Genomic DNA, 15661 nt, shown 5'->3' with positions numbered 1-15661 from the left:
ATTTACCTACAATATATATTGTAGTGGATGATGCATAACAGTTTCAGCATAGACTAATTCCATGATAAAAGATGAACACAGACACTTTGTTTCTCCTGAATTCAATCAAACTCCACACTTGGAACAATGTAAGAATGAATTGCCCAATAAAACTGAAGAGAAGGTAAATAATGTCTTAATTCACAAACAATTACAGGTTGGGCTCCCCCCCCCCCACTGTAAAAAGTGCTTGCCAGCATGTATTCTACCTACAGGTCTACTTCAAGGTCACTGTCAGTCTGGTTATATTAAATATTTACTAACTCTTCAACCTTCTTAAATAGTAAGATATTTTAACGGGTTAACATCTGTGGTTCCAGAGTAAATTTAGAAAGTACACAGAAGTATATTCTTAAAAGGCTGCAAATATACATATGTGTGTACAAATATTTATCTATACAGGCACATCCCTATATCACAAAAGAAAACTCCTCCTTTTGTTTTGTCCACTCTATTTTATAAGAAGAAAGTACCTACTTTGAGGACAGATAATTTTTTACCCTGGCTACAGAGAGAATCATACCCAATATTAACAGAGTGACCAAATTTATCAGGTAACAAAGACATTTTTCTTCTCACTCAACAAAACATTGTTTTGGAAAACAAAGAGCTGAAATTCAATCCAACCTACAAAGTTTTGCTGAAGAGAACAATGTTGTATTTTGTTTAGACAGCACAAGGCTATCTTTAGTCTGTTTTCTTAGGATATCTGTGCAACCTGACACTTTCTAAACGTAGTCACATTAACACACACATAGGAATAACATGTTTACAAGCAATACTGTTATGGTCACCTCTGATGGCACCTTGTGTGTATTGGGATATAAGCCACTTGCATGTTCAGAGTGCGACGCAAGTGCCTGGTCTCACTCAGCTCAGCATTTCAAGTTGAGGAGAAGAGATGAGGGAATTGGCTCAGTGCTCCACATGATGCAGCCTGAATCAGAGAATTGTATGATGTGTGCTGAACTGGTGACAAAAGGTACTGCTAATTCAAGGCTACCAACAGTGCAAAGAAAAAAACAAAAAAAAACAAAAAAAAACACCCCCACACAAGAATACAAAGAAAAAAAAACCACAAAAAACAACAAACAAAAAAACATTCACCCCCCAAAAAAAAAATCCCAAACAAAATAAAATCAAACCACCAAAAACCCCAACCTTCTGTGACCAATTTTCAAGCCAAAACAGATAAAAAGTAGGCCTGGCAGTTCCCATACAAAAAGCAAAGGGTGAACAAGGCATTTTTAGAGGCAAATTGTTGAGCACTGCAGGTCTATGTATCTATTTATCACCCAGCCCCTTTAATAATCCTCAAGATTTGTGTATGTGTACATAAACAGAAGTGTGACATGGTTTCTGTGAAATTTTGTTCTGCCTGTCACCCACCACTGTGCTGCTGTACAGAGACATTCTTGCGTATCAGGTATCAAAGATCACATGGTATATTGAAGTAATCAAACTTAATTATTAATCTGCATCCAGAATTTCTGGAATCAATCCAGTCACTATCACTATTTCAATCTGAAGTTTGGTACCTGATGCCAGTAAGTGCGCAGTAAAACTCAAGTACAGAAGTGGTGCCATTTGTGCCAACTCACATAATCTCCATATCCTGGCCTATACAGTTTCTTCCTGCTTATGTACACCTAGTTTAAAAGACATTTTTACATATCAAACCAAGGGAAGCAAACTCTGTATAAAAACACTAATAGCAACAAATTAGATAGTATTACATATCTGCAGGCTACTTTAAGCCTAAGCAGTATTCATCTGTTCTCCCTTCTTCCCATTTGAATCCACACTTGGTTAGAAGCTACAGATGTAATTTTTAAGACAGCATGCACTTGTTTTCCTCTACTGTATCATTAAGCACCTTACTTATAAGCAAAATACTTCCTGCAACCACAAAAAGATCACATGGTGATCTTTTTGATGACATTCGTTATGATGAGTTTGTGTCTGATAGCTCCCTTCACCACCACCCCAAGATCCCTCCAGTGACTTCAAGGGGCTATTTCACCAAGCAACAGTAAGAAAAACTAGATCCCATTTGAAATTCACTGTTTAAAAACTGCCACTCATCATATGAAGTTAATCAGATACCACAGAAATTACTGTAAAGCTCAGCAAACCTTACTTCTGGCAGAGGGCTGGCTGGTTTGGTTAGGATTCCTCCCACATAAACAACATTGGGTAGCGTAGGCCTTGGAAACTCCAGTGCTACATCAGTGCAAAGCATCCACAGGCTTGATCCATGAACCAAGTCATACATGGAGCGCTCTGGCAGAACCTTGTATTTCTGCATTATCCTTTCATATTTTGGCAGAACCAGAAAACTGACTCCAAATCTTGAAATAAGATAAACAACAGTATTTTTAATCCTCTCAAACAGGTTCATGTGATCTGTAAGCAGCGAGTTAAATTCTGGGACGTAAGACAGGGGAGCTGGAGCACCCACTTCTGCTGGATACCAGAGGCCAGTGGAAAAAACAGCATATTTAACTCCTAAAAGATGAGCTATAACAAATCCACACATCTCATTGGGATCTACCAGGAGCAGGTCAAATTTTTCCTGTTTCAGAGCATGCATGAGGTTTTGGTTGCCAACAATCATGTCGCAGTTCTTGGAATAGTGGTCCAGGATGTCAAAGAGTTCAAGGGCTGTCAGTCTGCCAGAGAAGATACTCCTCATCTTGGACTGGAGAAAATCATCTGAGGTGCTGCTGTTAAAGATCCCTGGATAGCGCTGAAGTCTATAGTGATTAGATGGAGGAATCTCTCTGCCCTCAGAGAGGAGAAACACTGTCTGGTGACCTTGGTCATGCAAGGCTGAGGCCAGAGTCTTGAAAATATAAAGATGGCTTTCAAACATAATTGGCGGCACAACAACAATTTTGGCAGCCCTTGCTATCCCAACAGCGCTCCACAGGAGAACGAAAGCTGGAGCATACGGCTTCATAGCTGAAATGAGAAATCAAAGCATTACATCAACAGAAAACAGGTCTGTTTGCTACCTGGGAATTTCAAACAAGTTATTATGTGGCTGTCCCATAAAAGCTAATCACATTTCCACATTTCAAAGTGGTCACGGGGAGCAACAGAGCCATTGTGCTTCAGAACGCAATTGGTAGTTCTCAGTTTCCAGCAAGATCTGTGTTTTCCCCTCCTCTCCCTTTCCGTCTGGCATTAATGGTAAAGAAGAGACTTCTTCCAGCACAGATGGTACCTGTATTACAAGGCAGGAAAAGCAACTGAGACAATGAAGTTGGTACTCTCCATGGTGACACTGTATGCAACGCTTCAGGATAATATATGCCATCCAACAGCTATAAGGTTTTTAAGGCAGTTCTCAAAGTTAGATCCTGCTACATTCGGGATATATTTAAAAGCACAAGTGCATTACTGTTTCAATTTATTAAGCAATTAAGAAAGTTGCTAAGTTCACCAATCCAAAGGCTGAAATCCTGTATTCACATACAGAGCCAAAGGATGTACTGGCGATTTTCAGTGCATAGGATATAAGATGACTCTCTTAGACAAACAATTCAGTCTTGCTCCCTTAACTGGAACTTCTAATACATCCATTCTGATTTTTTAGTATTTTGGAGTACCACACTTCACACTAGTGTTAACATGGTTATGACCGTTTCTATCACAAGATCTTGTCTGGTAGTCACCCTCAGCTTTTGAGCTGTGGGTAACTCCTTCAAGCTGCAACTCTCAACTCTAAGAGTAACATTTTCCCCTGTTTTGTTTTCACAGAAGCCAATGGCAATAGAAAAACACAAATTCATGGAATATTTTTCTTTAGTATCAACACTTATCAAACACATGAGGTAAAAAGTCAGTCTGGCAGGAAGATGGTACTTTCAGCTTTCAATAACTACACTTCGTGTATGAGAACAAGTGAAATACCAGGAGTTAGAACTACATACATGAACATCACAACTTCTACTGAAGCACTTTTAGAAGTATTTACTTACATCAGTACTCTAGCACAAACTCTAATCTACGCTGTAAACCTCACTGCCATCCTAAATATACACGGTTCCTGACAGTAGCAGGCTGCCGCAGAAAGGGAACATACTTCCCCCCCCACTCCTGTGTTTTAGTGAGTAAAGCCTGTAAAATGCTGTATGCACCAGATGAAAGTGCATTAGAAGCATGAGGAAGGGGTGGCAAAGAGCTCCTCAGTCACTTTAACACTCCTAGGACAGATAAACAAGCAGAAGACAAATGAAACAATCTGCTCTTTCCTCATACCGAAACAATCCATGTGGAAACCCTAGTATGTTGCACTGTCCTTTTTAAGTAAGCACAACAAAAACGGGTAACACTGCTACTCAGTGCTTGTTAACCCTCCTTCAACAGATTGCTCAGGAGTTTATTTTTTTTAATGTTATGTGGGTTACCAGCTCACAGACAGAGCATCTCATATTTTTACTGTTAATACATAATACTGAGCTTTCTGAAAGATGCTCCAGCTTCTGGAAGTGGTTTGACTTGGAAACACTTATACTTGCGTTTGGTGCATGCTTAAAGCTGAAACATCACCACAAGATATGTTGACTATTTAAAACAAGTTTCCCACGCGGAAAGTTTCTTTACTGAATTTGAAGCCTGCTTCACACTTGCCTCCAGAAGCATTAGCCACTGCCTAGGAGATTACCAACCATCATATAGAGAACACTATCAATTTTAAATTGATTATCACCGTCAGCAGTGTGTACAGACACATATGTACACAGAAAAAAGTTCATTTAGGCAGATGCACCTGTTTTGGTGGGTTTTGGTTTTTTACTTTCCCAAGACAAAGCCCACAGCATGAAGATGCACAAGAAAACCTCCCGGTACCCATGGGTAAGTAGTGAGGAACTGAAACACAGAATGTATACCACCGCCACATTCACAGGCTGACATAGGATTCTGGGAAGTACTCGGAGGTTTCACTGTTTCTAGGCACAAAGCTCTATTTTACAGAGATAACACTTCAAGAAAAGAGGGAGGTAATTACTTGCTTCAAATATCACCAGATATTTGAGATATTCTCTATACTGCACCATTGCCATTGACATCAGGAGAGATATATTTTGGGTTTTTTAAGTTGCTTCAATTATGGTGTTGGAGCTTACCCTAAAACATCTCATCCTTGGCAAACAGTAGTAAATTCAAACTAAACAGCAATCTTATTCACTCTCCAGTGAAGTTGAAAAAAGCAGTCTTACTACATGAGAAACAGCCTACCTCCCAGCATGAAGGCCTGACCTGCCATAGAGCTTAAGGTATTAAAAATTGACTTTTTAGTTTCAGCCTTGGATTTCACTGGAGGCTTTCTTTAAAACCACAGCATCCCACAGAGCTCAGCTGCCCTTCCAAGAGCTCCTGTTTGAAGGATGTGCCAGCACTGAACCCCGCTCACCATCCCACTTCATTCCCTCCCATACAACTCGCAGGCTTCAAGCCACAGCAAAGGGCTGTGCAAGTGCAGAAGTACACGGGCTTGGCAGGACGTTCAATGTAAATCCCAACAAGCCATGCTCAGCTGTCTTCAACAGGGCCCCAGTGGAGGGTATCACTCAAAAGAGAAGTGTGGTCTTAAAATAATTAAGTAATGGTTCACCAGTGAAATATCCAAGAAAAATGATTCATCAAACCTGGAAAAAAAACCTTACTGATTACATTCCCCATGCTATAAGCATTCTCACGGTATTAAGTTACTGCTCTTGTCAACAATAGCAGTATTACAAAACCATGACTGGAGGTGTAGGATTGGGAAACTCAGAAACATTAACTGTTTCTACTAGCAGCATAAATCAAAGGTACCAGGAGCTTAAGGGCTAGTCATGATCCAGCAGGTTGCCAGATGCAGGCATGCTGTACTTGATTCTCCTGACCCCAACACAGGCCTGGAGCACAGCACAGGAAGATACAGTCCTCAGCCCTAAGGCATTATTTTGCACAGCCAGAGTTATTCACATACCACCAAGAGCCATGGGAACTACAGCTGTACTGCCATGTAATTATGACACTACTGCTCTACTGTTTTCTATCCCCTCCCTCCCAAAGCAGCAACATTTTAAGTGGGAATAGCATCGGACATTTTACTTTTTATGAAGGTGGTATCAAGCATTACCCAACATGAAAATCTGTCACTAAAGCTACAAGCAATTTACCAAACATCAGTTTTTCTCCTACTCCTAGCTATCAGCATCAAGAGATGACCCATTATGCTGTCCCAAGAGTGTGTAGCTTGCATTATCTTCCGAACTGATTAAAAAAAACAAAAAGTCTCAAAAACATATTATTCAACTTCCCTTTTCAATGCAAGCATCTTAAACAGAGACAGGAAAATGTATGTACAGGACCTGACAAGCCATAGAGATATTAAACACATAGTGCGTTTAGAGAAATGCCAATTAAGTGACATTTTTACTCGAAAAATAGCATTGGCCTTATACTGAACTTTTGGCAGAAACCTCCAGCCTCATCACTTCATCCCCTGACCCAACAGAAGCAGGGAGCTTGGAAGGTTTGTGTTTAGCAGGAATGAGGGCAATATGCAACAGCACTTTGCAAGCCAAATAATCTCAAGTGTAATTCCCATTGGGAGTGGGGAAGAGGTAGGTGCTTAGTGCCATCAGCAGGGTGACAACATTCAACAATGCAAACTCAGCCTCAGGCTCCATCCCAGACACTCCTTCACTCCAAGGGTCCTCAGCAGTGAGGTCTTCCAGCACATCAGATATTTCCACCAAGACAGGGATTGCTGCAGAGGCCTGTCTGTTTCAGTGGGAATTTGTGATTCAGCTTATCTCCAAAAGCAATAAGCAGTGCCTAGGCAGAGGGAGCTATACAGGGGTCAGGAGAACTGAGGTGGTGCTCAGCTGTAAGTCAGATAATCACAACCAGAGCACAGGGACTCTTCCCATTAACTTCCAGTCATATTACAGCAGTGAACTCCCAGAATCACTCGCCAAAATAAATAAAAGGTATTAACATGCAATGCAACTGCTTCCTGTTTCTGAATACCAGGAGCATGAAAAATTGTCAAGCATCCTGACAGAAAAGAGGAAAGAAAACCCAAAGCCAGAGAATGGTGCATTTCTCCAAGATAGCTGACAGCATAAAACAGTTTCTTACCTCTATTTTAAGTCCTTCTATTTAGGATTTAATGGAGATTAAGACAGATTATTTTAGTGTCTGACCTGGTATACAACATTTTTTTATAAGACAGGGTGAAAAAAGAAATCCAGATTTTCCAAAGTTTATTAAAAATCCAAAACCAAAGACAACCCACCAGCACCCGACAATAATATCACCAATTTGAAGCCATTACTACTTTCAGCCAAAGCCCTAAGGAATGGTATGGAGGGACAAAAAGTGATGCAGACTGACTTTATATGAGTGAAACCAACTGCCAAGTGTAAAGAGCTCACGTACTGGAGTACAGCAAGAAAGAGTTAAATATTAAAGAAATACCAAGAGGTTAAACATTAAACCTATTCCAACAGCTTCTCCTAAAGTTAATGACCTACATGTGGGTTTTACTCAAATGAAAGAAATTCCAAGTTTGAAAGTGCGTTACAGAAAACCAAGCACACCCACAGCACACGGCTGGAGGGATTTTTTTTTAGCTGACCAGGACAGTTCTAAAATCCTGATTTTATTTTTTAATTTTAAAGAATTATTTTTCCATTCACCCAGAAAGACTAAGCAGGATCTAGAACCAGAAGTTTGACTATACAGAAATTGGTGACTTCCAGAGGAAAATATAATGCAAAGGATCCTCCCCTCATTCACAAAGCCTGATATTTGAAAATTGGGCAATGTGGGAAGAAACTGAATGAGATTAATAGAAATTATATATAAACTTCTTAATATTTAATTATTACAATACTAATAGTACAGTAATATTTCAATCTTAAAAATAGTTTTAAAATCATTCTAATTTATACTTTACGTAATGGTCAACTACAGTACTAGAATACATACTGAAGACTGTATTTACTGCCAATCCTTACTAATCGGCTAATCACCCTGTAATTAAAATTTACAGGCATATTTCGGGGTTTCTTTTGTACTTTATGCCACTGGCTGCCTACCTACTATTTTTGGTTCTCACAGAAACAATAACTTTCAAGCACAGCCATACCATGGTCAGTGTTTTCCTCTACTGTAGCAAGATCTAGAAGCAAAAGCTCTTATGCACCTCCATACACAGCACATCTTGAATTCAAACTGCACAAATGTTTATCACTACTCAAAAAAAAGTAAACAGCTCTTATGCACTTACACATAACAATACAAAGAGCCCTTTTTATTCAGTAGCAACACAACACTCCTGACTTCTAAAACAGCAAATGAAGTTTCACAGAGAACAAGTCCAGTGATGCTATTAGCTTTTTCAGATTCTTTCCTTCCTTCCAGCCTTTCTTAAGATTTGCTACTGCTGGTTGAGTTTACCTGGGCAGCTTGGTCAGAAGACCACGACCTCTGCCTAGAAAGGTGCCCTTCATACTGAACAGCAACCTGTACTGACAGCAAAAGAGCAATCTTTCTAGCTGCTGCTCACTCGCACCTTACACAAGGAGCTCGAATTACTTATTACAGTTTAACAGATACCAGTACACATTAAAAAGAGCAGACTTGCCAACTAGACTTCTACCTCTGCAAACCCAAGAGTGGATGCTAGCTAACACCGAATGTTCAAACAGAAAGATGTATCACATGAGTACAATTATTCAAAAAGGGGGAAAATTTGAGAATTGTGCACATTTCAGCAAATCCAGCCTACCCGACTTCGGGTAACATGCAGATTTATTACTTAACCTTGCTCACAGTATTAGCCTCTCTTTATTGTCCGTTCATTACACTGACTCGGAGAAAACTCCAGGAACAAACTCGCCAACAGAGTTTCAAGTTGACAAGCAGGTATTCTTTATTGCGGCTCCGGGAGACACGGGGGATAGCTCCTAACGTGTGTCCCCGAATTGCTATACAGGTCATCCTTATATGGTCACTGAGTATATTACATAATTTTCCAAAAAGTTTCCGGCATGCGTACAAAAATGTGGTGGTCTTTAAGGGTCGTTTACTTTTCCCAGCAAGCTTAATTAACATTACAGACATTGCAATCATCCTGGCCTTCCACTTATCAGTTAGTTTAACTGCTCTCATCCTGGACATCTGCTAGTCCGGGATACTCCCTAGTAGATGCTTACACCAGCTTAATGAGTTTATTAACACCCCAAGCATAGCAATCATCCTATCCTTTTACTTATCAGTTAGTTTATCTGTGCCCACCCTGGACATCTGCTAGTCCCAGATACGGGACCTGGGGATGGGGAGCCCTTCTATTCTGCTTTTCTCACACCTTTTGTACTGAGGTCCTGAGGTCCTGAAACTATGTCAGCTACCTTCAAGCACCGCAGTTATTTTCCATTACAAGCCATCAAACTTAACATTACTTAGAACTGATTACATTTTGCACTTTTGTGCCTCCTTGTTTCAACACAAAACTCAGTATTTTAGAAGGGAGAAGGCAAACCCTGCTTTTAAGAGCTTCAAACTCTCCAGCATTTCATGTGATCTGAGTCAACTGCAATAAAGGGCAAAAAAAAAAACAAACAGAAAACTGAGGGGGTGTGGAGGGGAGAAAGGAGAAGGAAGGAGAGAGAGAAGGTGTATTTTACCATCAATGAAACTGTAAATACAAGTTGCAAATCTGATGCAGTTTCCGCACAGGGAGAGTGAATCTCCACCAGTTACATACCACACTGCCCACGGCAGGCTCCAGGCCAGGCTGCTGCAGTCATCTCCTTCTCCAAGTCCAACTCCAAAACAGTAATCCCAGCTACTCCTATCTTTGTGCGAGGTCAAAATCCAGAACCATAAGTAGTGCAGAGTCACCTCAACAGCCAATCCTACTTTACCATGCCCAAAAGCAGCATTTACCACTGGTAAACATATATAGCACATTTATTTAATTTAAGATAGTATGTACTGTAGCCCTAAGAGACATAGAATCATAGAATAGGTCGGGTTGGAAAGGACCTTAAGACCACTTAGACCACCGCCAGGGATTGGAGCATTCACAGCTCCCCTGGGCAACCATTCCAGTGCCTCACCACCCTTACAGTAAAGAATTTCTTCCTTATATCCAATCTAAACTTCCCCTGTTTAAGTTTTAACCCGTTACCCCTTGTCCTATCACTACAGTCCCTAACGAAAAGTCCATCCCCAGCATCCCTACAACCCCCCTTCAGACACTGGTTAAAAGCTTGATCAGAAAATGCTAAGTTGTGACTGAAAGACAACTGGTTACTGAGAGCACTAACAACTCCCTCTGAAGAGCACATAAGCAGCTGCTGGCTGTGGTTTACTACTGCTTTTAATAAAAAAAGGAAGCATTGATGAGGAGAAAGAAAAGAGCACAGATTTATGATTGTTACCTGATGGGTTACCTGATTTACTGAAGCTCCACTTCCACCCTGCATATTCAAAATCTATTAAATTGTTTTACATGCAAATCTGTTTGCTTTAGCTGTTATTAAACAGTTTTACAGATAAATCATGGTACCCAGCCTTCACTGGCCTGTAAACATTTCAGTTAAACAAATACAGAACCAAGCCCTACAATGCTAGTTGCATGATAGTTTGCCCTGTAAGCAAAGTATTTTATCAAGCCTAAGATAGCAAGGAATGACTAACAAAGAGCACTTCCAGCTAAGTATAAAGCTAAAAGAGGAAGAAAATATTCCAAGACAAATAAAAGGTCCTCTAACACTAGTTACAGGGAGACTGAGTTCTTAAAAAAAAAAAAGAACAGCTAAGATTTGGTTTGGGTGCATGCATCAGCCACATGCAAGCAGCTGATATTAAAGACAAAAATATATATGTACACACAAGCATGAATGCATTGCATTGATTCAAAACTGGGGAAAGGTGAACAGAGAAAAGAAGAGGTCTTTCCTTCTATCTGTGACATCCTCCGAGATATCTCCTGAAACAGTATCCAGCCACATCAGTTTGGGTTTTTTTTGCCAAGCACGAGAGTAAGGAATGCTACCCATGTGAGGAAATGCACTGACCAAATTATGTGTAACAGCAAGTCTCAGAAGATGATCAAATTACGATAGACACGGGAAGATTTTAATTAGTGACTTAACAGTAAAACCATGTTCGTCAAGCTGGAAGTACAACTTGACTCCTAAACCCTTTAATCTGGCAACTGTAAAATATGTTCTTAACTTACAGTACCACTTACTGTACTGTGCATATTCTGTAGGTAACGGGAAATATTACTCCATAATCCTTAAGGAGTATTAAAGTAAATCAGGACATAAACTGACTTCAGGCAGCAAACTGCAGTTTAAGATTAGGAAGCAATTGCTACTAAGAAACCCTTGTGCTGTAAAGCAGAGGAGAGCATCAGAAATGTGTGAACGCACAGAGCCTTGTAGCGGCAAACCATTATATTATCTAGGAAGAGTCTCTGATAGCAGGTATTGCACAACCTTTGGATTTATCTAAGTTTTTTCTATCACACATCTTGTTACTAATTCTGAGGTAGTGCATGCTGTAATTGTTGTGCTGCAATGTTTTAGGTAAGTGGTAAGATTTGGCTTCTAATCACAGGCTCTCATTTCATTCGAATGAATAAATTAACAAATTAGTAGAAATGATTAGTCACATGTGTGTAAGCAAGGGCTGATTTTGCATTTATTTTGTACAGTTTCTTGAACTACATCATTCTATTCAATGACTAAAAAATTTCAGTGAGTACAAGAACATCCCATCTACAGAAAAAAGAGAGAGCAAGATTTACCCGTATCGCCATGTCATCTGTGAGAGTTATTCTGTGTCAGTTATTCAAACATCAAAAGAGTTAAGAGAGAATCAAAAGGATATGCAATTTATTAAACCCCTTCTAGTAAAAACCTCTTATGTGTATAACAGGTTTTATCACACACTGATGGATTTTACCTAAGTCTTTGTACTTGAGAGTTGCAGAAAACTGATTTTCAAAGTCCTCATTCAAAAGGTAGCAAGGTAGACAGAGAAGGTACTTATCTTTCAAAGTACAGGTTTTACAGTTAGTACACAACATATATTCAATAGACAAGCTAGCAATTAGATCTTTAAGAGGTTACATGGGAACAGAACTCTTGTGCAAGGGATAATGTCCTATTAAGATGAATTTATAGCAAATGACCAAGTTGTAACATCCTCTGTGACACTTTGCCCCTGGCTTACTGAAAGAACAGCTTTAAATGAGTCCTCAGAAGTTTCAGATTGTTTCCCATAAGTATGAAAAGATTGATCATATCTAGAAAGATTAAAGATCTACAAAAGTTATCTGTATTAGTCTATGAATAGATTCTGAAGTTATAACATTAATACATTCAACCTTTTAAACAAAGGTCACTTATAAGCCATAGCAAGGTCCATATACTTTGAGATTATAGTAATGCAGTACTAACAGCATCAGTCAAGAAGAGATTTACCTGAGAATAAAGGATTAAAGTCTAATTAAATGTTTTCATAATGTGAAGTATGCTACAACAGGGCCAAGGTACATCCCCCTTCACAGGACTTGCATGTCTAGATACTTTATGCACTAGCACTAAGCAAACATTATTCAGTTGAAAATTCAATAAATACTTCACTGAACGACACTATTATACCAGTATCCATTTTCAAAACTCAGTCCAACTAACTGCATGAAACTGAATTTCAGAAAGATTTTACAACCTATGAAACACTGAGGTTCACAGGCCTACCAGATAGGCACGTGAAAACAATTCAAAATGCCTCAAGAATATGTTTTCGTAACGCAAACCAAGAGAGCAGGAAGAGCAAGTTCTCTTCTATCCTGCTGTGCATTAGGCAATTTAAACGGCATTTTAAAATCCTTATAATCTATAAATCTTTTACTTTACGTAGCTAAGCATTTGCAAATACTGTATCCACCTGTCAATGTTTTGTTAAAACTGAGAGCTACTGCAAAATCTTCTGTGAGGCTTAGCAAAAAGCGCTGCATGAAGAAAAAAAACTATCCTTTCTGCTACTGGCCTAGGTCCAAAGCAGTACAGCGAGACCAGAGCAGGCTCCTAGCCCTAGCACCTCTGCAGATGCACTGCATCCCCAGAACCAGGAGGGATGAAGAGAGAGATACTTCAGCAGGGCAGCTCGAATTGGGCTGTGCTTACTGCTTCAGGCCTTGCACCATAGCAAAGTTCACCGTGTACACACGTGGTGCTGCGACTGAGCTGATGTGCTGTCCTGGACCTCAGGAGGCACAGTGCAGCAGCCTAAGAAACAAAAAGCCTTCTCCAAAACCTGTGTGGCCTTCAACCAAATGCAACTTGACTCAGTGTGCAAGCAACACATGTTCCTCTGCATTGGCGCTATTATGCAATTTCTTCCTTGCTGCCCATGGTTATTCCACCCCCAACACCTTGGAAAAATGAATGCTGAGTACATATAGTGAAAAAGCCATCTATTTGAAAGCAAGACACATATATTCCTTGTGGGGAGACTTGTCTACTTCATCCAAAACACTGCAAATTTTTTTTCTCACTAATTATGCATCCTCTTCACAGCTACTGTGGTTTCAGAGAAGATGCAGTATTTTGCACCAACATACAAGCCCCTTGAGAGTCTCCTCAACTTCTGGAGACCTTTCCTCCAAGTACCAAGAGCTAAAAGCAGTGTTTCTCAACCTGCTGCAGCCATGCTGCACCAGAAAGAAAGCAACCAGAAATAATGTTGTGGCATCAAGGGGTCAGGGTATTAACACAGAGAAGTCCATAAGCCTACACCACGTTCCCTAGAGACACCAACATTATTTAACATGTCATTCACTGGCTCACAAACTGCAGCACTACTCTTGCCGTGTGACACTGCACTGCGCAGAAGAGCCCAGTAACAACGTGTTTCATGCTGCAGGGTCAGGAACAACAGAAGTTAAGTGCAGAAAGAAGAACTTTACCTGCAGAGAGCTGGGGGCATGAGTACCACAGCAACTGATGGAGACAAAGATGTCTCCACTGAGGGATCAAAGCTGTCCAGGAATCCTCCTCTTTCAAAGTGGCATCAAAAAACAGGTTGAAATACTGGCTGAAGAATCAAAGAGGAAAAAAGGAAAAAAAAAAAAACACCAACCTGACTCTGCCTATTTTAAACCAATTTTTAAACATCACTGACAGATTCTTCTTTGATAAAATGACTCCAAAGAAGGGGCTGGAAGAGCTTTGTTGTAGTCTTAATTTGCTGGTGTAACAAATACGGCATAATAGTTCTATGCTACCATCACACAAGCATGAATTTTGCCTTATGAACAAGCCTCAGGATCTTAAATGACATGAGTTTTAAGCTTAAACACATTTTACTGGGATTTTATTTGAACTTTAGTAATTGTTTGGAGGGATGCTTCATTTTCCACTACTAGCTTCAGCTTGGTACAAGCTCTCCCTGGTCACACCATCACATGACACCTACAAGCACTGAATGAATTTCTTTGTTTGGTTTCTGACTTCATCTTATAGCAAATAACTACAAGCCACACAAACAGAATCACAAGGGAAACTATAAGAGGTTTGCTTCTGTAATGGGGAACACAACTTTATTTAAAGTTAAAATACTTGATTTAATAGTGTTTTGCTCTTATTCAGCTCAATTACAATAACTGAATTGCTCAAGACCGTATGCAGCAACAACACTCACCAACAACATTCAGCTTCTTCAGCCTGGTTTTGAAATTTACAGGTACGTTATTTTTAAAGCTAATTATTGTCTTTGGCTTTCAGATGTGTTTCATAGCATCTGCTTCAAACTCTACCTCCTAGAAGAATTCAATTGTTAGATTAAGGGTAAGACTAATGTATGTAGCAACTTTACCATATAGTTTATTCTTCAGGCACTGATTTTAAGAGCAAAACCACATAAGAGTCAGAGGGGACAGAAATCAACTCACAAACCTTCTAGAAGTTGCAGACTGCTCTCCAGTAAGGCGTAAGAAAGATGGGGCTTGCAGTACCTGTATAAAGATTTTTAAACACACAGAAACTTCCTGCCAGTTTCCACAATCAGTAGTTGACTACGACTGGATTACAACTTCAGAAAGGGTCTAAAGATAGGTCTGGAGATTTTCAAAGACAATCTGAGACTCAGGTACTATCTGTTAATTTACAAATATTAAAAGAGATACAAATCAGGAGTTGCAGAGGGTCAAGATAAAGAGGATTTACAGCTCAAGACTACGATTCATGGAGGATGATCTGGGTGTAGTATCAAAACAAATCCACAATAAACCACCCAGATGCACATCAAGCACTGGTTCTACATGTGCACACTGTGTCTGTTCCTACCCACCGAAACTGCACATCCTAAGAAATGAGAAGATCTTCCCCCACTTCTGGAAAGCAACTAAAACTTTTTAACACTATCACTACATAATAACAAATATCTGATGGGGTTTTATAACAGAAACGTGGTCTCTCAACTACAGCCCTGCTATAGGCTAACAAGTTATTTCACTAGTGAACAGTTTAATGCAAGATTGCCTGTTTAATAACAACTGTAGTCTGACATTAATTTGAAGTACTCTAATCTTCTT

General features: G+C 39.7%; 1 protein-coding gene across 1 annotated transcript in view; it reads right to left on the bottom strand.

The window, feature by feature from the left end:
- Window positions 1-15661, bottom strand: part of UGT8 (UDP glycosyltransferase 8) — a 44168-nt gene that overhangs the window by 21920 nt on the left and 6587 nt on the right. Inside the window, exon 2 of the mRNA XM_057422994.1 lies at window positions 2180-3003. Within this exon, the coding sequence (XP_057278977.1) occupies window positions 2180-3001 (822 nt within the window). The 5' untranslated portion in view covers window positions 3002-3003. The remainder of the gene's footprint in view (window positions 1-2179; window positions 3004-15661) is intronic.

The sequence above is a fragment of the Pezoporus wallicus genome, unplaced genomic scaffold (assembly GCF_028554395.1).
Source record: "Pezoporus wallicus isolate ANWC-B61680 ecotype Strahan unplaced genomic scaffold, APGP_CSIRO_Pwel_v1 contig_6425, whole genome shotgun sequence".
In the NCBI taxonomy this organism is placed as follows: Eukaryota; Metazoa; Chordata; class Aves; order Psittaciformes; family Psittacidae; genus Pezoporus; species Pezoporus wallicus.
Note: the sequence above shows the minus strand (reverse complement) of the source record. Positions and strands in the feature narration are given on the sequence as shown.